The sequence below is a fragment of the Aulostomus chinensis genome, chromosome 24 (assembly GCF_037954235.1).
Source record: "Aulostomus chinensis isolate RoL2024-O1b breed Wild chromosome 24, RoL_Achi_v1.0, whole genome shotgun sequence".
Classification (NCBI taxonomy): Eukaryota; Metazoa; Chordata; class Actinopteri; order Syngnathiformes; family Aulostomidae; genus Aulostomus; species Aulostomus chinensis.
In genome coordinates this window covers 1,683,034-1,705,538 of record NC_141343.1, presented here as the reverse complement: position 1 = coordinate 1,705,538, position 22,505 = coordinate 1,683,034, and the positions used below count along the sequence as shown (strand labels likewise).

At 41.8% G+C, this 22,505-nt stretch overlaps 1 protein-coding gene across 1 annotated transcript in view; it reads left to right on the top strand.

Annotated features, from left to right (window-relative positions):
* Positions 1–22,505, top strand: part of adam19a (ADAM metallopeptidase domain 19a) — a 158,976-nt gene that overhangs the window by 84,044 nt on the left and 52,427 nt on the right. The window contains exons 4-5 of the mRNA XM_086197197.1: positions 8,706–8,787; positions 17,379–17,455. Coding sequence (XP_086053323.1) covers positions 8,706–8,787; positions 17,379–17,455 — 159 coding nt within the window. The remainder of the gene's footprint in view (positions 1–8,705; positions 8,788–17,378; positions 17,456–22,505) is intronic.

Below are 22,505 nucleotides of genomic sequence, written 5' to 3'. Positions count from 1 at the left end.
ACTTCCACTTTTGCGATTTGTATCGCATATTGTTGTATAATTTGTACTGTATATACGCTTGCTGGACTTAGACACTGAATAAATGAAAAATTCAATGTCATTTGCTTCAGCATAAATTAAGACACATTAAGAACCGGCTAGTAAAACCAGAAGTAGCGCTTATTGCTCTGTTTACTTATGTTAATTACAACGTGTCCATATTTAGCTCTAACAGGATGGAAGTTGCAAGAAGATTTAGCTGTCAGCATCTTGAATCCCACATCTCCTCACTGCTGTGGGAAGAACAAATAGAAAAGACAGATAAGAAGTGTAAGGCCCAGTAGGATGTTGTGAAAAGCAGACAAGAAATACAATATTTTCACTGGAGAGCAGAGATAATCGATGGTCTCCAAAGATTATGATCACTGTTGTCAGCCATGAACGTTTAACTGATCTTGAAATACATGTATCAATGAAGCAGAAAATGTAGCCTGATCCCTGGGATATCACCATGGATACAATCAAAGACACATTCTCCCTGTCCATCCTTTCAAATCCATTCTTCATGGAGCTATAAAGAGCATCAGCGTGGAACCAGACAGATAAGGAAACAAGATGTTCTATCTCTGTGGTTGGTTGCTGTTGGAAGCAAAAGACGACACATAGTCTGTCCTGGAAGAAGAACATTGGAGGATAAAGCGAGCCTGCTCTGTCATTTTCTGACCATTATAAAGACTGACTGGGACTTTTACTGGCTTGCTACCCCTCCAGACAGCTTCATTTGGGAGCATCTGCACCTCCAGCTCTGTCTATATTTGATATTCAGCATGTGATAGCTCCACTCAGCTAGCTCTGTACAATAATCAAGAGCTTGACTTCAATGGAGCCATTCACTGACTCTGGTATTCCCTGTTTGTCATCAGTCCCAGCAGCTCTGGGGCACGTCTGCTGATGTGCTCACACAGCAGAGCATTCTGATCGTTTACTGTTCGTCATACATTTGTGTCTCCGCAGCAAGAACACTGCCTGCATTCAGCCGCTCATCGTTCTCTGCTCCTTTATCTCTCTTGTCAAACGAGACGAAGGTGACCTCTGCGCATGTGTTGACGTGTTGACGTGTCATCTACAGGCCTGGCGGTGTCCCACCCATCCCGTTGTTGTTAGTTCTGCAAAAATACCCAAAAGCTGTGACTTGTTCACGCCACAAAAATCTCTCACCAAGTTTTTCAGTTTGATTTTTTTTTTTTTTTTTTGATATTTAAATGGAAACTGACAAACAGGTAGGATTTAAGTGAGACACGTCGACTCATTTTAAGACAATCTCTCTGCAACTTTTACCTGTTTTTGCTTGTAATGAGTAAATCAAACAGGAAACAATGTCAGCGTGACTCAGCAGGCGGAGTGGCCAGGTGGGAACTGAATGTTCACCGCTTTGATCCATGCTCCTCTGTGTCTTGGGCGACGTGTCGAACCCTTCATTGCTACTGAGTAGGTTGGCAGCTTGCATTGAGTGTTCACTTCAATGAAGACCCTGACTTTTCCTAAATTACAAACTAGTTGATTGCAATGCACCAAATGTGCATTTCCTTTTTTCGTAACCTTTCAGTCAAATCAACGAGTGTGTGTGTGTGTGTGTGTGTGTGTGTGTGTGTGTGCCTGCCTGCCTGCCTGCCCGCCTGCATGTGAGGCAACATTATAAAGCAATTCGAATGCCATAATAATTCAACATTCTATCAGATAAGCATATATAATTGTATCTTTAACATATTGTTACTTCAACGTTCTCAATCACTGTATTTTTTTCATTATACCACTATGGAGGTACACACACACATACACACGCACGCACACACACTTGCGTGCGCGCACACACACACACACACACACACACACACACACACACACACACACACACACACACACACATATGCTGATGTAACCAACAAGTAAATACCTCAGACTCCTGATAGCAATATTTACACTTGGACCAGAGTGCACTGTATCAAATACTTCAGTTTCTGTAAAGAATCAAATGGCATAGAAAATAAACCAAGTCCCAGCTCTCTATATATCCACGTGCTTTTAGTCTTTTCAACAAGCAAACAAAGTCTTCCATTCACAAGGGGTACGGGACTGAATCGTTCACGACAACACAAAAATACTGCTGGCCAGCAAAAACAACAAAGCAAGAAAAATAGTTCAAGAAAATTGTTCCTTTGTGTGTGTGTGTGTGTGAGTGTGTGCGTGTTTGTGTGAAGAACGTGTAGATGTGCTTGTGTTCTCCTGTCCTCCGAACTGACAAAGGGGTAACGAGGGGTAATCTCCTCCTCCTCTAGGGCCTCCGCAGAGCAACGTGGTCCATGCAGGCTAATGAAAAAAAAAAAAATCAAATAGTTCCATGGGCGGCAAGTGTCTGCGTGGACACATGACGCTGTCTACTGAACCTGCCATCTCACAACGAGCCGCAAATCCATCAACGTGGGTCCTGTAATACACAAATATAATCAAATACAAGGCTGCACGGTGGTGCAGTGGTCAGCACTGTGGCCTCACAGCAAGAAGGTTCAGGGTTCGAGTCCTGGCTCGGGCACGGGATCTTTCTGTGTGGAGTCTCCATGTTCTCCCTGTTCCTGCGTGGGTTCTCTCTGGTACTCCAGCTTCCTCCCACCGTCCAAAGACATCAAGAGGGGATGAGGCTGATTGATTCTCTAAATTGACCGTAGGTATGAATGTAAGTGTGAATGGTTGTTTGTCTCTATGTGTTGGCCCTGTGATGGACTGGTGACCTGTCCAGGGTGAACCCCGCCTCTCACCCGTAGATGCTGGGATAGGCTCCACCCCCCACGACCCTTACTAGTAAGGAATAAGCGGAAGATGACGATGGACGATGGATAATCAAATACACGGCTACAATAAAAAAAATATCTTGCTGAACAAAACCGTGTGCAATCATCAACAAATACAACACCGCGACACAAAAAAAAGGCCGCGAGCACGGCGCCCACTATTAAGCGGTCACGATTAGCATCATTACCTTACACCATGCTATTAACATTCCTACCAAAATACACTCACACATTCTCACACATTTTGACAGTACAGACGATTTTACACACTGCTCACCTAATGAAGGAAAAAAAAAACATCAGTTAGTTCCGTGGGCGGCGAGTGTCTGTGCGGACACATGAGGCGACCTCCACATGACGCTATCTACTGAGCCCGCGATTTTACAACAAGCCACAAATCGCCGTGGTGTCGCAAGAATAACGGTAAGGCCATTTAAAGGACATTACGTATAAAATTAAACAAAACAATCCCCAAAACACTCAAGAAAACATAAATGACAGTACTACAAAAATGAAATACTAAGACAAAATAAAGTAAAGACAACAAAATAAAATCCTCAATAAACAGAATATAATATAACAAAACATTCAGAATACATAAAATACAGTACAACATTAAAATGTCAAAATGAAATACCCAAACATCATAAAATGAAGTAAAACAAAATCGAATACTTAGAATACATAAAATAAAATACATCCGAACAAAATACTCGGACAACATAAAATGAAATGTATCAAAATAAAATACTTGAAAAACATAGAATAAAATAAAAGCTGGGTTACACTAACACACAATATTCACATCAATATTTCTTTTCTGGACCCTTAAAATAGCATTTTTTTAACCAAATTTTTGTCTCATTTTACAGTACTTCTGTTTAGTCTGTTTTCCTTTCATAATCCCACATGGAAAGCATCTGATTCCCGGTCGGAGATCTCTGCTGCATCCTCCCCCCTGACTTACTCTGACCATAACATTCATCCTTTCTCCTCTTCAGATATCTCTCTATATTTGCTTCATCCCCTTCTTCCCTCTGATTCCCCCTATAGCTTATTTAACCATGATATAGGAGCTTTGCTAAGCAATCAGAACCCAAAGGCAAGGAAGATAATGGGTATGAAAACACGGTGCGTCGGCACACAGACACACAGACAAACAGAGCTGTGTCCAGCTTTTTATCTGCTGTGCGAGCTCATTAGAGCAAATTATAACAGCACACAAAAGCCTGCCTGCATGTCTGTTTTCCTTCTCCCTCCAAAGAGCACATTACTTTTATTCTTGGAAGCAACACCAGGATTTGACCCCATTATACTCGGTATAAGTATACATTTTGTCCAGTGCTTTAATTGCCCCCTTTGTTTTTTTTTTAATGAAACCATAAGAGATATTTTTGACTGGAATCTTTGTGTGTACACTGACCTGACAGCTCAGAAGATACTGACCTGCCAGCTATTTCTTTTCTTTGATGAAAATACTGTGTAAATACTCTTCTGCATATGAGTGAATTTCAAAATCTACGGTCGGTAGATGAGCTTCAGTCAAATTAACTTTCAAGGACTGCCACACAAGACAGTCATTTTATATAGCAATGCAAATTGACTCCAGTAAAGGGATGAGAACGCTGGATTATGTTCCATTATGATCCCCCTCAATGAATAATACAATTGGGCCCCCAGGACCAAATGGAGATTGGGCTCATCCCCCCCCCCCCCCCCCCCACCTCATTTCTGCTCAGGGATCTGCTTCCTCTTCTGCCTGGTCAAAAAATTAGCCACACACAGGCCGAATAAGGCAAGACATCCTCATGGCAGCACTGATCCGTGTATCAGTCATACTCGTGTGCTCACACAGGGGTGTCTTTGCATTTGGTAAGCACCTCTTTTGTCCACAGACCTGATAAATGTCATCTCGCTGCCTTGATGGGGCCAGTGCATTTTTTTTTCATCAGGTAACCTTTCAGGAGACAACAAGTAATCCCTTTTCTTTATTTTTTGCAGCAGTCTGCAAGTCATCTTCAAGCAGAGAAGCCCAAAAAAATGTGTATGAAGATTAAAGTCGGTTGCATGAGATAAGGGTTTGCATCAGAAGAGTAACAAACGAATCAGATTCAAACACATTGAAAAGATTTTGATTTTCTTCCGTCTCCATCTCTTCCATCTACATGGAAGTTTGTGGTCCTGCTGATCCAACAAATAATTTGGAGGAGATTACGCTTTTTGCAATCAAGCTCAGCAATATCAGACAATGATACATGAGTTGTCAGCAAGCAAAGAGAGAAGCAATGAATATCATTGAAGCTTTGTCTGACTTTGCATTTTGCTCACAGCCCAGATTCAGCAAGCAAGTGTGGTGCTGTTATTATTCTGAGCTTGTGTGGTAATGACACCAGAGCCAAGTACCCACAAATACCAGCAGCCTGAAAGGAAAACATACTCCCAGAGAAATTATTTATCTTCTTTCATGTTGTTGTTGGTTTTTTTAGTGCTTCATCTGATATTAAAATGGGACCCTGATAAGTTATCTGGATAATGAAAAATGCATGCTAATGGAAAGTGGGAATGTGCTGAGATCGGAATGTGATCAGCTCTGCCTGATTATATCTGGAGGTGGGGCTGTAGGAAATGACCAAAATCATATACCCCGATAATGACGCATATCCTGAGAAACAAAGAGCTTCTTATATTCCCAACAAATTAAAAATATTTACCTATATATATTATTTTTGGGTGGCTCATGGTGCAGTGGTTAGCACTGTCTCCTCACAGCAAGAAGGTTCCAGGTTCGAGCCCCGGCTGCAGCACAGGATCTTTCTGTGTGGAGTCTGCATGTTCTCCCTGTTCCTGCTGGGTTCTCTCTGGTACTCCAGCTTCCTCCACAGTCCAAAGACATCAAGAGGGACCAGGTTAATCCAGACTCTAAATTGACCGTAGGCGTGGCTGGGAGAGCCAATGGTTGTCTGTCTCTATGTGTTGGCCCTGTGATGGACTGGTGACCCGTCCAGGGTGAACCCTCACTCAAAGGCTGCTGGGATAGGCTCCACCCCCTACAACTCTTAACAGGATAAGCCAAAGAAAATGGATGGATGGATATTATTTTTGTCTCCCTTTATGAATATCTTTTGCACAAATTTTCAATCAACAAACTGTATAAAAAAGTAACAAGAAAACACTTTTACACTGGAGTTGCAAACAAATACAGTCAAAGACCTAAAATTGTGAATATCCTTCGCAATATCTTGGATTCTCTCCTCCACTGCTGCCCATGAAATGTATTTGACATTAACCCTCGTTTTTCAACCATGTGAACTTGGACTGGGTCTTTTGCAGATGTAAGATTGTTCATCATTCAGTTGTTCTGTAAGCAAAAGCCATTTGTGTCATTTGAGTCTGGGCTCTCTTTTGCACACATAACTGTACTTTTATGGCTGTCACTTGTACCCACAGAAAAAATGATAAGAACATATAAACTTTATGATAATGACGATAACATGTATTGTCTTATCGCACTGCCCTCTCTGGAGGAAGTCTGATTTGCATTTCGTAGCAACAAACACAATCTCTGCAACATGCTCGCATCTTTCCCACAACGGCGTCATTCTGCCCCGCGGTAATGGCAGGTTTGCTCTTACTGACGCTGTCTTCTGTGCACATAATTCATCCTCTTACTGCTTAAAGGAATTAATTTCTCCTACTTTTATTCGTGACACTCTCCTGCACAGCACTCTACTCATTGCCTTTTTAATTGGTGATCTTGATAAGTCATCTGGGGAATAAATGATCGGTTCATTTCGTCAGTGATTGTCTGCCGCATATTCATGTGTTAGTTCTCTGTGTACATGGAATCTTCCCTCCTTATAGTTGCCAGATTACTGTCATAATATTTTTAAGAGAAGTGCAGACGGTTTTTTGTTTCCCCATCGCAGTTCCAAGTAAGTTGTAATCTCCTCGTACTTCTTCTGAGTTTCCTCTTCTTTACATTTTTTGACAGATTTCTGAATGTTCGCCCTTTCTTGTTCCCTGTTTGGATAGTCAGTCTATCACTGCCTGACAATCAGTGTATGAACCTTGCTTTTCATTGTGAATCACAGTGAATCGTTGGCCAACCTTTCAGCTGTGCAGTGTATCATCTCAAGTAAGCAATAAAACATTCTTGCTGTGAAATTTTCTCCAACTTCACATGTGATCCGACATCTGAGTTATCGCTCTGGCTTTCTGGTGTGTTCCCGCTTCTCAGAGCACATTTGAAGAGTGGATCCATGTTCAATCATCTGTACATTTCACTTCTGACCAGCGACAAAGGAAGTTTAGAATGCTTTCACACCTATAGACCAAATCATAGATGAGTCTGCAATCGAGGAGGGATTTTACTTTTCTACGTTTGGTTTCTTGCAGAGAAAAAGCCAAGTTGCTGAAATGCTGAAAAATTTCACTGTTAAAAAGAGCAATACATGCAGGGAGAAGGTCCTGTGTTCAGACGAGTAGATGTTTTTACTGCCTTTTTTTGCACGTTTCTTCTTCGTGAACCCGTTGAGGTGCAAGGTTTTATAGTACACTGGTAGTTGGACCGAGGTCAGATCATGAACTCACAGCAAATGAACCAAACCAGAATTCACTGGATCGTGTGACGCTTGGACTCCGTCAGCTTGTTTGGTCTCTTTTCGGTATGCAGCCAAGAACAGACCAACAGTGTGAAAGCCTCTAAATCCCAGCTTTACTTGTTTATACTTGTCCCCCTCATCAACCTTGGCCTAAATAACCAGGTGATTCCTAAATGTCCCATGTGTTTAGAAAACAAAACACTGTTATATGCGTGTTCATAACATCATCCAGAGGTGCAGGCAATTTCCTGTAATGTCGCAGTCCAGAAACTGCACATTATGATGGCAAATCGTCTTCAAAACAAGAGAAAATAAACCTTTTACAATGCTGGTATTCTCAATGTAGTTTTGGTCCAATTCAACTACGTGTTGAATTAAATGACATTCCATTTAAAATACCAAGAGAGAGATTTTCCCTGCATTACACATCTTAAAAAACTGAATCATCTTCCTGCCTGCAAATTGGGATGATTCACATTGTTCCTCAGATTCATTATGACATTGCTCGATCGTCAAGGCTAATTTGCACCAGAATCATTAGTAAGGTGTTTTTCAGTCGACTGTAGGGCATCCATCTGCAGATGCATTTCCATTGGGATCCATGCAGCAATTCAGACCGGCGCTGCTTTAGGCACATATTACATCACAAAAACAATAGGAGCCTTTTTTTCTACGCATTAGTAAGCGAGTCATAATGGAAACACATGCACACACACACACAGAAATCTGCGCTGTGGAGATGGGCACACACATACGTTCACCAACATTTCACCCACGGCAACATCTAAGTTGTAGTGCAGTGTAAACAACCATCAGAACTTTTAGTTGGGATTTAAAATCCAAATCTGAGTACAAATCTAAAGCCAGATGAAATTATCCACTGTTACGTCTGTTACAGGTTTTAATTGACTTCTCCAGGCCTTCAGTACATTAGAGACAGAACAATTATCTCTACATCTTGACTGTGTCTGTCCCTCATAAACAATTCTAACTCATTTCCACTCAGGAAACACCTTTTGTTGTTGCTAGTCGGCTGCCCAGTCAGCTGTTGTCAACTAATGGCAGTTGCTAATCCCATCTGCTAATAATATTAGCTGAGTCACTTCCATATGCTATATTTGTGCTTTAAACGGAAAAGGAAAAGGAAGACCAATAAAAAAGAAGAACTATGTTCCAACAGGGAACAACATGAGGTTCCTGGAAAAATGATTTGTTGAAAAAAGAACGTAAAATCTAATCACCTGCTATGTTTCTCTCTCTTTTTTTTTTTCTTTCACAGCGAGCTTTTAAGTCCAGACTTTACAGAGACCTACTACACAGAGGATGGACACCCAATGACTGTGTCAAATCACAATTACACTGTAAGTATGTCTGCAAAATATTCGTAGGAACTTTTCCCCAACGGATGTATTTTGTTGTGAGCTTTCTTTCCCATGAGAACTTGCGACTAAAGTACATCGGTTGAGAGTCGCGGGCAGTGGGTTCACTGGAACAGCTTGGGACTCCTGGTTACTGTTCATAATTGTGCAAAATTAACTGAATGTTAAGCTTGTGATATTTTCTAAAATGATGCTCTTATGCATTGTCTTAACACATCTTTGTATGCAGATGATATTCGATTATAGTTTTTTTTTTTCCTCAAGGCTTTCTGTTTGACCTAATTTTGTAGTCTATAAAAGATTTGATGACAGATCATTTTAAATCACGAACAAACTGAGAAAACAGAAGTTCTTGTATTGGTTCGTCGCCCTGAATGAGATGGAAAGTCTTGGCACTCTCTGCAATTTATGCATCTTTACGGCTCAGGCATTAAAACTTGACCTGAATGCCCTCCTCTCCATACTGTAGCTGAGTTGGAGATGTTCATTCTTGTGTTCGTTCTCTCCCACACTGATGACCACAGTGTAAGCTCTAGATTCTGGTGAGGATATCAAGAACCTTGTCTGACACCTGCCTTTGTCAAAGTGCTATTGCAGCCATATATTTGGTATCTGAGGTCCTGCGATCAGGGTTGTTTCTCACTCCGGACTCAAGACAAAAGGAGACTGTCCTTTTGTTGTTGAAGCTTTTACAATGTTCTGAGATCCGAGGACACTGTTGCTTTGGATCGTTTAATCTTGGCCAATGTTTGTATCTAGTTATCTTCATTTAACAGCTTGTTGCATTTTTTCTTATTGTGAAGTTCCTTACTCACTTACCTCAGCCAGTTAAACCAATGTCTTAATCCTTAAGTTATCCAAACCCGGATGTAGATCAGATCTCGTATCGAGTTCCAGATCAATGTGTTTTTGTTGTCCTACAAGCTCTCTCTGGTGAGCTAACAGTAGCCAAGACATGTCACTATATTTTTTTAATTTTTTTTTTTTTTTTTTTACCTGTCCTGTTCAGTAGCTGAGGCAAGCAGCATCCATGTTCCTGGTGCCTTGTTGTACTGAAGCAGTTTTACTCTGCAAAGGAGGAGTCTGATAAAGTCCTCCTATCGCCATTTATGTTTAATTTTATTAGGAATGGTGTTGGTTCATTGATGAAGCTACCGGACTGAGGCTCAGGAGTGGACAGGAAGAGAGAACAGGGACAGGATAGGGAAGACAAGGGGGAGGGGGGAGACAAAAACAACAACAACAACAAAAACACAAAAAACAAACAAAAACCAAAGAAACAAACAAAGAAAAAGTAACAACAACAAAAGAAAAGAAAGAAAAAACATTGGTTGCAGAATTCCCGGTGCAGGCTTACCATTTGGTTTATTATAATTTTAAGATAAATGTCTGAGTGTGTGATTATGGGTCAGCTGTGTGCTCCATGCGTGTATGTGTGTATACATGTGTGTATATGTATGTGTGTGCTACGGTTTGTCTTGGATGCTGTGCGTAGCTGGCTGTAGCTGATGTGGGGGGGCCAGGACATCGCACCCCCAGTCCAGGATAGCAGGCAGGTCAGGACCAGGTCACCAGAGCACCCAGAAACCCCCAGAACACAGGGAGCCTCAGGCCCAACCCATGCCAGGACCCCATAGGAAAGCATAGGAGCAGCAACCCCCACCCGGAAGCAACCCACAGAGAGATGGGGTAGAGATGACCCCGGTCCCGCCAGGCACCCCCCCCCCCCCCCCCCCCCACAGCATGAGCAGAGCCCAGGGGCACAGGGCCCCTCTGGCCTGAGACCCGACCAGATGTCACTTTATTTCTTGTTGTCAAAGTATCTTCCGTCAGGCGTCCAGCTCTGATGATGGTCACTGCATCAGGCCAAATGAACACCCTTAGCTGTGATGTAATCACCATGTACTACAAGCCAGTCCTGGCAAATTGCTTCAATCATTAACCTCTGGTGTAAAACTGTAAAACTCTCCAGGTCCTAGTGCGTGTTTACCACAGGAATTCCTTTTTTTGCAACATAAAAACCCAGAAAACTTGCACAAGCTGCCATCCCAGTCTTCTGACGCTCCCAGCAGAGTCCTGGTTGATTTTAACCACAGATTCCTGGTTAAAATATTCAAGAGCTTCCACCAGTACGTGTCCCAACAGACAATGTTTATCCTCAATTGAAGCAACTTAGAAATCCACCCCTCACTCTCCACTGGGCCCAGCAGATCACAGCTGTTCATCTCCTTCCATCACACAGCACGTGACACCACTGCGTATCGACCAGCTTCTGCCCAGCTGATGAACTTTCCGAGACTGTAAAAGCATGTAAAGTCAGTCTCTCGTGTAGCACAGCAAATGGACTGCTGTGAAAGGGGTGAAAAAGCTCAATCGTGTTCCTTTACAAGCCTCTTAATAAATAATTCAGTCAGGCCCTGGAGACCAAATAGAGATTGGTCTCGTCTTTTATGTTCTCCTTGCATTTGCAGGGATCTGTTGCTAGGAATGGGAATCTCGTTGCGAATTCCAAGTTTTTCCATTCCACTGGAATTTTTTAACCCTGATCTTTCAGTGTCTTTTGTTAAAACTAGCATGTTTCTGTTTTGCTTTGTTTTGTCTCTTCTGGCACTTTCATATTTAAAACAATGTCAAACATGTCATGTACAAGCAGTCCAAAATTTATCTGGACCCCCATTAGTTGTTACCATGGCAACAGCTGCTCTTTCCTGGGTCGATGTTGAGAACATGTGTGCATCATGCATATTTAAGTATGATTATACTTTGTAGCTTCTTTTTTTTTTGATGGAAATTGAAAACTGGGCCTTTTTGAATTTGTATGAAATGCTAATTCCACGTGAGGTTGTGAGCACACAACAAGTCAAATACACACGTGTGTGTGTATGTATACATATATATGAATATACCATCACGAGTGAACACCGTGTCTCATACTACACTAACTTTAACTTAGCTCTTTTTCTTTGAATATTATATATTATCATCGTTCTTGTCATTATGTTTAAGGTCATGTCATGAGGCTGTAGTGAACCACGCTTCGCACTCCTTCTGATCCAAGAGAGCAAAAAAAATGTACTGTCCACAGGTGCCCTGAAACTGAGAAATAGATTTGAACTTTGCATATTCGTCAGCCATGTCCATGATTCAAGGGCGAGATCTGGAATGGAGTGTGGATCCTGCACTGTCCAGATATCCAGTCATACCATCATCATAAGCCCATATTTGAACAGTAGCGGTAGGGGTATAACGACTCATCTACTACTTCAATGTTTCGATTTATATTCCTATAATTCAACTACATCGATCTGTGTTCGGGAAGTTGGCCTTCTGGACTACATATATCAATCAAACATTATTTTAACATGTAATCAGTCGATTGTATTGATACTAGGAGGTAACACATTCAAATTTAGCGTTGCATGATTTATATAAATCTGTTTTTTAGTACTTAAACGTTACTTGTTTCCCTCTGCCTGTCGGTGACATCATGGCCATGCACCAGCAGCAGCGTGAATTTCAGAACAACCAAGCGTAGCACGGCGGATGACAGAGGAGAAGCTGGCGAGCGAGAAATGATCGAGTCACACTTGCGGTCCGGTGTGGAAACACTTTGACTTTTGCAAAGACGGAGCTTTTCTAAATAAGTCGCTTGCTGTTAAGAGGATATGTCAAAGAAAAAGTAGCAGGTAAACCTGCTGTTAAATCAACCTGAAGAGATGTTGGTTGCACTTTAATTTTGATATAAATATTTTATTTTTATGTTTCAAAACAAAAGCAGAAGTAGCAGGTAAACCTACTGTTGAAATGTTGGTTGCACTTCGTGTACTTTTATTGAAAATGAGAGCAGAAAAGGAAAACCTCTTGGAAACCTGAAGTGTTGCATGAACTTTATTCAAATAAGATGTGAATCCATTTGACATGAATTGTTGTTTACTTGGTGTTTGTTTGTGTAATGATTAATTTATGCCTGATTTCCATACAAGAAACAACAAGAATCTAGGAAACCTCACCTGCACTGTCCAGCATTCAAGTTATAATTACGAATCGTTGTTAAAACGAAGCGTTACGCCCCTAAGTAACAGCTCCCGATTACTTATTCCACCTAAAGGACAAATATTCAGTAAATTTAAGCCTTGTTTTAAAAAAAATAGCTCTGGCTTCTATGAATTTTTATATGACTCCTCCCTTAAATGATATAAAGACCTCATGTTGGTCTCAGTTAAAGCCTTAGCAGTGGTTGGACCCTTGTTCTTTCAGGTATATAGAGTTGCCAGACTGGTCATTAATTCCCACACAAAGAGGCTGAATGAGGCCAGACACCACCATGTAGCACTGATCCATTCATGTGTAACGCTCAAGTGTTCCGACGGGGACGTCTTGGCATTTGACAGCCGACGTCCTTGTCCCCAGACACGAGGTAACCTTTCATAAGGTAACCTTTTAGGAGACAGCAAACACTCATCTCCTCTCTGTGTCTTTTACTGGAGCTGCAGTAAAAAAATATGTGCGTAAAGAATAAAGATGTCGGTTCGGTGAGAGTAAAAAGACAAAGTTGGATTGTTTCCCCCTCAATTATGTTGAGACATTTGAAATGCAGGAAATATAGGGTATTTGACCAACACACACGGCGTTTGAAACACCGGTCAGCCAAAGCATTAAAGGCTCCAGCGACTGTAAGTTTCACAGCGATTCATATTTCCAAGTGAAATCCACGCCACAGCTTTCATTTTGGGTGTAGTCGTGTGGAACATGGAATAATCTGCCTCCGCTCCTCAAGTTGATGACAGCATCTTCAAAGTGTCCTGACTTGTTCTTAGTCATTTGTCTTTTAAACAAGAGAAGCTTTGAACGTGTGAGCTTAGTCACTCTGCCTTTTGTACCGGCGTGTGTTTGTCAGGATTAGAGCGACTCTGATGCAGACTTGTAGTGTATTTTTATCATCAAATATAATAAGCTGAATTGAAACACAGCAGGATTGTTTAGTTTTGGCTTGTTGTTGGGTTTTGTTTTTTTTTGTTTGTTTGTTTTTTGCTTCCCTTTTTTTCATTGTCAAGGTTTACAAAAAATGTCTATCGAATAACAAAAAGATGTGTGTCTAGGTTCAAGTCAGCACTCCACAAACGTCTTTTGTCGTACGAATACTTGATCCACTTACCTGAAAAGTGAATGCAAATGTTCAATAATTAGACCGTTAAACACCACGTGGAGCGGAGCTGCAGTTCAGTCAGGCTGGTCCAAGAGCAGTCGTACACCAAATAAAACTCAAAACTACTTCCACACTTGTCCGAGGTTTCATTTAGAAGTGAAGAACTTAATCTGCATCTCATGTTTACTCGAGTCTGCAAAGTACAAAAACTTTAGAGTCCTGGAACTCGTCTGAATGTCCTGATCAAACAGGACAACCGCGGAACAGAAGCCACAACAAACAGTTGTGTAGATGTACCTGAGTGACGAGGGAAGCGCCGCTTAAATCCGATGTACCGAAGAGATATGACCCATCATGATGTGTTTGTCCTTGGTTTCGTATATTTGTTTTGATTGACGGGGTGGTTTATTGACTGAAATGCTTTACTTTCGTACCATAGACACTGGTGGGCAATAAACGAGGTATATTTCCCATAAAAAATACCAAAAAAAAAAGATTGCTAAAGGATAAGAAATAGGAAAAGTGGGCAGTAGTATAAAAGATTGAAATTCTTGCCACTACTTTTGTAACAGGATATTTCTCATTTCCTTTATTCATAACAAGTGGAATTCTGATTTACTTCATATTTGCTGAGGAATGTTCATGTTCCCCCTGTTAGTTTTCCAAATCCAGCTTTAATGAAACCTCCTCTGTGTGGATGTAGCTTGAATATTCCACGCAGTCATGGAGGAGACAGGCTGCCGACGCTGGAGTTCGATCATGGGCTGTTAATCCCGGAGTTACTCCTCATCGCGTGTCGCTCAGCTGTAAACGATCAACACAGTACACCTCCATTCTTACTGTCAGATAAATGCCACGCGTGTCGGTTGTGGTTTAGCGATCGTGTTGACGACAGGTGGAGTCCAACTCTGCCAGAGCTGTTTTGTTCCCTCAGTAGGGTGGAAAGTGATGGAAGGGATGTTTCCTGGTTAGTTGAGGTCACATTCAAATAGAATTGCAGACTGAGGGCGTTATCTCGCCTTTTCTTTGTTCTACACCGCTGTGCAGCATCCGTCCTGTTTCTGGAGAGTTAAATTTGAACTGAATTCAAAAGGAAGTAAGTGGACATGACAGTTGCATTAACATATAGTGCGTGCTGGCGGCCAGATAAGGAAGGTTTGTTGAGAATTATATTTGCTGCTGTTGTCCAAGTGCAGGTGGGAGGCTCAGACGCTAGTGCAGTCCAGATCAATCAAACTGAGCTGCCAAAAAACAAAAACCACCTTCTCTTGATAGGAAACAATCTGTCATACAAAACTTCTGAGATTATGTGATCATTCTTGATGGAGAAGATTGTTCTCGGGCATTCACACACGTTCAAAAAATGAGGTCAGAGTCGTAGTGTTTCTGTGGTTTTCTCCTCTTCCGATGGCACGGGGATTCCCCCCACATACACACACACACACACACACACACACACACACACACACACACACACCTGAAACAAGGCCTAATGGGCCAATCTTGGCCTGCATTCCCATCACATCCTGGAAGCAGACTAATTGCTGAGTGTTGGCAGGAAGAGTCCTCACTGATGATTTGTATGTTGGCTAGAACAGAGCACTCCTTGCAGCTGCTGCCGTTGTTCAAATGAAAGAGCTCATTTCACGCTCTGATGAGCTGACAGACTATTTTGAATACTCAAAAATCAACCTGCCTGCATAATTTAAACCTTGCGGTAATAAATCCCTCCTCAACATTATCAGTAGACCCACTGGAGTTGATGTGAAAAGTGTGATTCCTTTGTACTCACAGAGTTACGTTATCCTTTTCTTCTTTAAACTATCAATAATACCACTGAAGTGAAGAGACAGCTTTCTAACTTCTGGGTGATGAGAATATTCTGTCTCTTTTTCCTCAGTAGCCCTCAGGTTCACCAGGAAAGTGAATTCTGTGTCTCTGCATTCCCTGCCGCTCGTCTCTTCTCAGCGAGGTGTCGTTAGCCAAAGAAGAGTTTGGGGACAAACCTCAGTTTGGTGGTTACACTCGTTACGTTTGCAGTGAAGCAAGAAACAAATCTTCATCTGATCTTCATCGTTATTAGAATGTGAATCTCTGCGTTATTTTAAAAAGGGACGTGCATCGTATTTATATTTACCTTGATACAGTCGGCACAACTGCTGTGCATTTTAAAGCCGCGTGCTATTATTTGTTCGTGCAACCATCTGTAAATATATATGTTAACAGACCTGAAATATGACACAGCACCGAGTCGCACTCGTGCGTTTCTTGAGATTGGAAGTTGTTTTTGTTTGAGTTTGCACCGTCCGCACCTGCTCAGAGCATCTTTACACCTACAGAATATCTTTATCTCGAGCAGATGAAGAAAAACTTTCGACATCCGTACATTTGCAGTTTCCACCAATATTTTCAACGTGGACTCGAGTGCAGCCCACTTGAGTATTGTGCAGGCTGACCAGCTCAGAAAGTAAGAGCCTAATTCAAGAGTAATCACTCGGTTCATGGGGTGTTGCAGGACCAAACTCCCTGCACTGTAACATAGGCTTGACTTTAAACCTCTTTTAATGTTTTTTTTTAATCAAACCACAACATGGCGTTGCGCTGAAATACGAGCTCCTCCCCCCTCAGACAGCTCCTCCTGGCCGTTCTAGGTCAAAAGGCGAGGGGGGATCTGATGTTCTCCGCCACCCCCCCAGTCTTCTCAAGTCAATTTAGAGACCCGCCTGATAATTGTCTTCAGGATCTTAACCTTAGCTTTAAATGTAATTTATCCTGTTTGGGTTTGTCCTGCACTTTGGTCAACTGCGGTTGTTTTAAATGTTCCTTACAGGTAAACTGATTTGATTCGATAGAAAAAGGAGTCAGCGCCAGGGTTCAATCTGATCTGAGCATAACAATGAAAGAAAGCCTCCCCAATGCCAGCTGAAATTAAAAAATAAGATACAAATAATGTATGTGCCTTTATACACAATCCAATGTTACTCGTGTACTGAACCTTTGGTTGTGTGTTGCATGTTCACTATGACCTCCTGAACACAAAAAACAGAGTAAAAAAAGGGGGCTTTAAAATGAGTACCAGAATTCACTGTGACACCGAAATGAAATTATTAGTCCAGAAACACGACAGCAGTTGAATAGACCTGCGATCAGAGGAGTAGATAGAGGGACTGGATGAAAAGTTCTATTCAATTAAACAGTAGTTTCTGTTGTTCTGTGGTATTTTACCGCTCAAAAAAACAAACAATGATTTTAAAAGAAATCGGACCGCACTTTCTGACGAGAGAGCGGCTCTGAACCTCTCCTCCTTCTCCTTCCAATCTTCATAGGAGCGGCTCTGCGTCTCTTCATCGATTGGTCCTATTGTGCTGCTGCGTTGTTGTCATTGTCAACGTGTTCACTGCTGATTGCCGCTGTTTGTCTCGTGCAGGATCACTGCTTCTATCACGGACACGTCAGAGGACATCAAGATTCCTGGGTGGCTCTCAGCACGTGCTCAGGAGTCAGGTACGCTCAACGGTACTATGGTACTGCGTGTTTGTGGTAGTATTACTCACACTTTAGAGCTGGTAACACTTTGCCCTTTTCATAGCTAATTCTAATCGTGGGTTTGAGTATCCGTGTGCAGAAACGTGAAGCCCAACCAGTAAATTAGCATAATTGACTTCCTCATAGTACCATATAAGGTCAGGCATCCAGCATGAAAATGACAATAAAAAGAGAAGAGCTCCGTGATTGAGGTCGCGCTCTCAGAAACAGAGAAATGGAAACACATATAACTGACTGTAATAGTGTAAGTACTGGAATTAAAGATCCTGGGAACGCCGTGAGTCTCAGGTTTGACTCGGAATAAGACACCAAAAACACACCAGCGGGACAGAAGGATGATAAGATGATGGTACGAGGCGCTGGCAGTCAGGTGTTTTAGCCTCGACGTCCCGACTCGGTGCCTGCTGCCACGTGTGATGATGATAACCTCAACTCAAGTGCAGTTTCACGACTCTTTTTAAATGGAACTTGATTGCTGGCTGTTGAAGACGTGCGCGAACAGCCGTCACAGCTTTGGTGAGGGGGAGGAGTCACCGTAGGGTTATTTAAAGCAACAGGCACATAGCCGCCTACAAATGGGATCCCAGCAGCTCAGATGAATTTGTAGAGTTGTTTTTAATGTACGTGCTTACATAATGCAATTTCCATTTTCTGTCTTTTAATTTGTCTTAATTTCCCTTTGTATTTCCTGTCTGGAACTTATGTTTATTTATGCTGCCTCCCGTCTGGAACAAGTCTTCCTTAAAAATGAGTCATAATTGGAGTCACCTGGCTTGAAATATAAATGATATCAGGTGACAGTGACGGAACAACACGTGACATGACCAGTCAGCTTTCCCCTGAAATGCTCCTCCAATGATGCCCTTCTTTTTTTTAAACGAATTGATGTCATCCACATCAAACTAGATGTAAGTGTGTGACACGTGTTAAGTCAGTCATTTCAGCGCCACATTTAGAATTAAAGTGAGGTATTAGAATGAAAGCATCATTACGCACCTTTAATGTTTGCCCCTGATCCTGGAATTTACTGGATAAAGTTTTGTCCAATTGCGTAAAGTTCAACTTGAGCCATCAGAGCTCGTCTTCCTCTTTCATCTTCTTCAGATTGTCATGAAAATGACTGATTTGATCCTCTTTAGGGAACCAGGCAGCAGTTTTAAAAGTCTTAAATTGTCACAACCTCAGACAGATTTCAAACTGCAACGCCTTGCATATTTGAGACTGAGATTGAAGCTTCTGGCAGAGATGCTGCACGTCCTGAAGTTCCAAAATATATATTCATGAAGTTGATCCAGTAAAAGAGAAATCGTTTTATAGCTCTGTGGTGCTTTAGAAGGAATTAATTCAAAGACCAGTTGAGTAAATCTAAACAGAGATATCATTTTCAAGAAGTTTTGGAATAATCTAAAATGTTTCCATCTGAACGAGTGTGTTGTGGTGCTGATGTGTCCGTCGGCTCAGTCCCTCCGTCCTGGTCTGGGAATGTAGCCAGATGCTGTTTGTTGACAGCAGCTTTGATGGGAACACAGTAAACATGAGGGAGAATAGAGATCTGTAAGCCTGCGGAATATGAATGTTCTTGAAATGTCCATTTAATAGTTTGGTGAGCTGAGCGACACGAGTTTACTCTTGAATATAAAAGGAACGCATCTTTTCAGGACATCATGCTAAGGTGTCAGATGTGCAAACATTATATTCCTTTTCCCACAAAGCAGTCTTTACGCGTTTCATGATTTCATCGCATATGTCGTCGACCGACGTTCCCCCATGTTGCTCTACCAGCAGGAGAGACAACATTCCATTAGCCATCGTCATCGCCGTGGGCGGGGCTACATCCAGGATGCAGCTTTTCCCTTGGAATCGATTTGAGCAGCTTGTTTATACTCTCATTTTTGTGTATCTTTACCACGAGTCATCAGAGCTGTTGTTTTTGATCCAAAATCTGTTAAATTTGCCATTTATCATTTCACCCGTTCCACCTTTGGGAGTTTCATTAGTTCCCTTACCCACCACTGCCCTAAACTGGCCTCAGCTCCCACCCTGCTGGTTCAGACCTGCTAGCCACACACTTCCTGGGTGATCTGATGATAGCTGAACGGCTCTGAGTGCACAGCCAGGACACCAGGGATCTATTCAGACCTGCTGGGAAGGTGAGCGATCCGATCACAAGTGGACAGTTCTGAGTGAGCGTCTTCATTAACATGCATCTGCAGCGATCACTTGTCGCCACTCCCCTGCTTTTTTCTCCACAGAAACACCGACACAAAATCGCTTCTGATCAAAAATTGAAAGAAGCCATTTTATTTCTGCATAAGCACTTTTTTGCCAACAAATTACTGAGTCATATCGCTCCATCACGGTTCTGATATTCCAGATAATCTCACCCCACAGTTGTGAGAGATATCTCTCCTGCCAGCTTACATTCATATATAAAAGCATAACAATTTTCTTTTATCCCAAATGTAAAGGCGAATATAAAAAATCTGCAAGTATTATCATATCAATTTATGGAATCTCTGGGTAGAGTACACTGTCCTGAAAATAGCACGATACAGCACGTATGAGTATCACATTTAAGTGCAGCTGAAGGCGGTGAAATCTCCCATAAAAACTGCTTGAACTTAAACAGCAACAAATGAAGGAATCAACTTTGCAATTTCATATTTCAGTGCATTTATGAAAGAAAAAGAAAATTAGTTTTCTTTCAAGTTCATCAATGAGCTGTAAATACATGTTCTAAAACGTTTCCATCTGAATGAGTGTGTGGGTATTTTATCAGCAGTAGTACATATACTGTACTGCATGTATTGTGAGGGGATGTTGTCCCCCCTCTGCTCGTCTGGCTCTGCTCCTCCGTCTCACCTCTCATTCTATGCATAGTTTGATTTTAATCTCATTATAAGTCACGGTGCAGAAGAGCTTCAACTAAATCCCTAAAGTGAGAATGTTCTTTTAAGAGGCAGAATAATAACACCTGAATATAAAAAGATATTGGCAAAAATAAAAAAAACACCACCTCCACCACCAGAACAATGAAACAGATTTCTCATTCTCAGGAAGAGAAAGAAAGAGTTGGGTTTTTTTGTTTTTCTATTTCAGCACGGACGTACTTGAAAATGTGTTCACGATCATAAACTAGGAATTCAAATGTTTCTGTGACGCTTCAGTCTACACCCACGTTGTTCCCATTAATGACATCACTGTGTCCGGGATTTTAATGAGCATTTAATGAAAACCACCCTATTTTTTCTCTTTTCCTTCCTGTTATGTACTTGTACACTACGAGAGAGTTTTAAAAACTACTTTGATGAGACCAGTTGTGCTCCGGCTGCAGCGATGTCTGAAACACCCTCGTCATTTTTCCTCTGTGGATTCACGTCTCCATTTCAGAGTATCCAAACTGAACAACCCTCCAACCCTCCCTAGAAACTGATGACTATACAAAAGGAGGGGGGGGGGCTCATTTTTGCAAAAATTGCCAGTTACCAGATTCTGTTCCCGCCAGTACAACAAAGTTCTGAATCAGAACTTATTGTTAAGCTTTCAGCAGTGACCTTCTCTCTTCTTATCTGCAGTCATTCAGCAGTTCTGTGTGTTTTCATTTTCAGTCCGTTACTCTAGCCCAGCAGTTCCAGGCTCATTTCCCAGGCCTGTAACTTTCTTGCCGTAACGAGGTGTTTTGTAAGGACTCAGGACGAATTACAGTATTTCATTGTTTGACGGACTTATACACAAAAGAAGGGGGGAAAAAAGGAAATGGAATTTTCTCCAACTAGCCTCCTGGAGCGGGCCAATGTGTATCTGGCAGGGGAACACAACACAGTGGCCATCAGCTGTTTTCACCAACAATGATTCGTGACTGTTAGGCTTGTCACAATACCAGAAATTTAGTAGTCGATACCAATACCACTTAAATTCCACGACACTCGATACCACTTGATACCAAAAATAAAAAAACAATAAATCCCCTGTAGTTTAACCTATTACAAACACGCACACACACACGCACACACACAATCCTAACGTAAGTTACAACTCAGAACATCAGCTAAACAGCAATGCCAGCCCTCTTAAACAAAGAATAACGTTTGATAACATGCATTAGTTCAGGTGGTTTAACGGTACGTTAAGCGATTCAGTAAAGGAGCTGCCAGACAACGTCACGTGACTGTTATGAGGGACAGACGAGGCTGGACATCACGTTCATGTTACTTTGCCAGGCAGCTCATTGACTATGGGCTCATCTCATCATTGTAACGTTAGTACATGTGAGCAACAATGATAACACCTGAATTCAAATGCACTCACCTTGAATTCTTTGTACAAATCTGGATGTTTGTCTTTTAAATGCTTTGCCAAGTTTGATGTGTTGCTCCCCCTCGCCGTGGCACGGTGACGGCATTTTATGCATATCGGTTTTTGCGGATCAGTAAGTGATCCCTCCTCATCTGCCTCGAATCCAAAGTATTTCCATTCGTGACTTTTGGCGTTTTTCTTCTCAATTAATTGAGGGGCAGCTGTCGCTGTAGTTGACGACCCAGATGTGTGATCAGCACCGTGGGAGGGTTGTACAGCCAAAAAACAACGCTAAAGAAGCGGCCAGATCTGGCTCCTCTGTACCACCGGTACCTCGGGTATTCTAGAAAAGTCAGTACTGTCACATCTTAGTACCGACTTGGGACCGAAGTATTGGTTCTCGTGACAAGCCTAGTGCCTTTATTGTCTGCTGTGAAATAAATGATAACTCATTACAATAATTTAACAGAAAATCCTTTTTTTGCACAATACCCAACTTCCGTCAAGAACACACATGTATATTCAGAATCGTTTCTCTTTTTCACAAGTAGATCTCCATGAAATATTCTGACTTTTAGTTCAGAATTCTGACCCTTTTTGTCCAATCACAACGCAACCCCACACTGACTTAGCGGCAGCTCATATAAATGACTTTCACTTTTATGAGGCCCTAGCAAAGCACATGCCAAAACATGCCTTCACGTGTGGATGG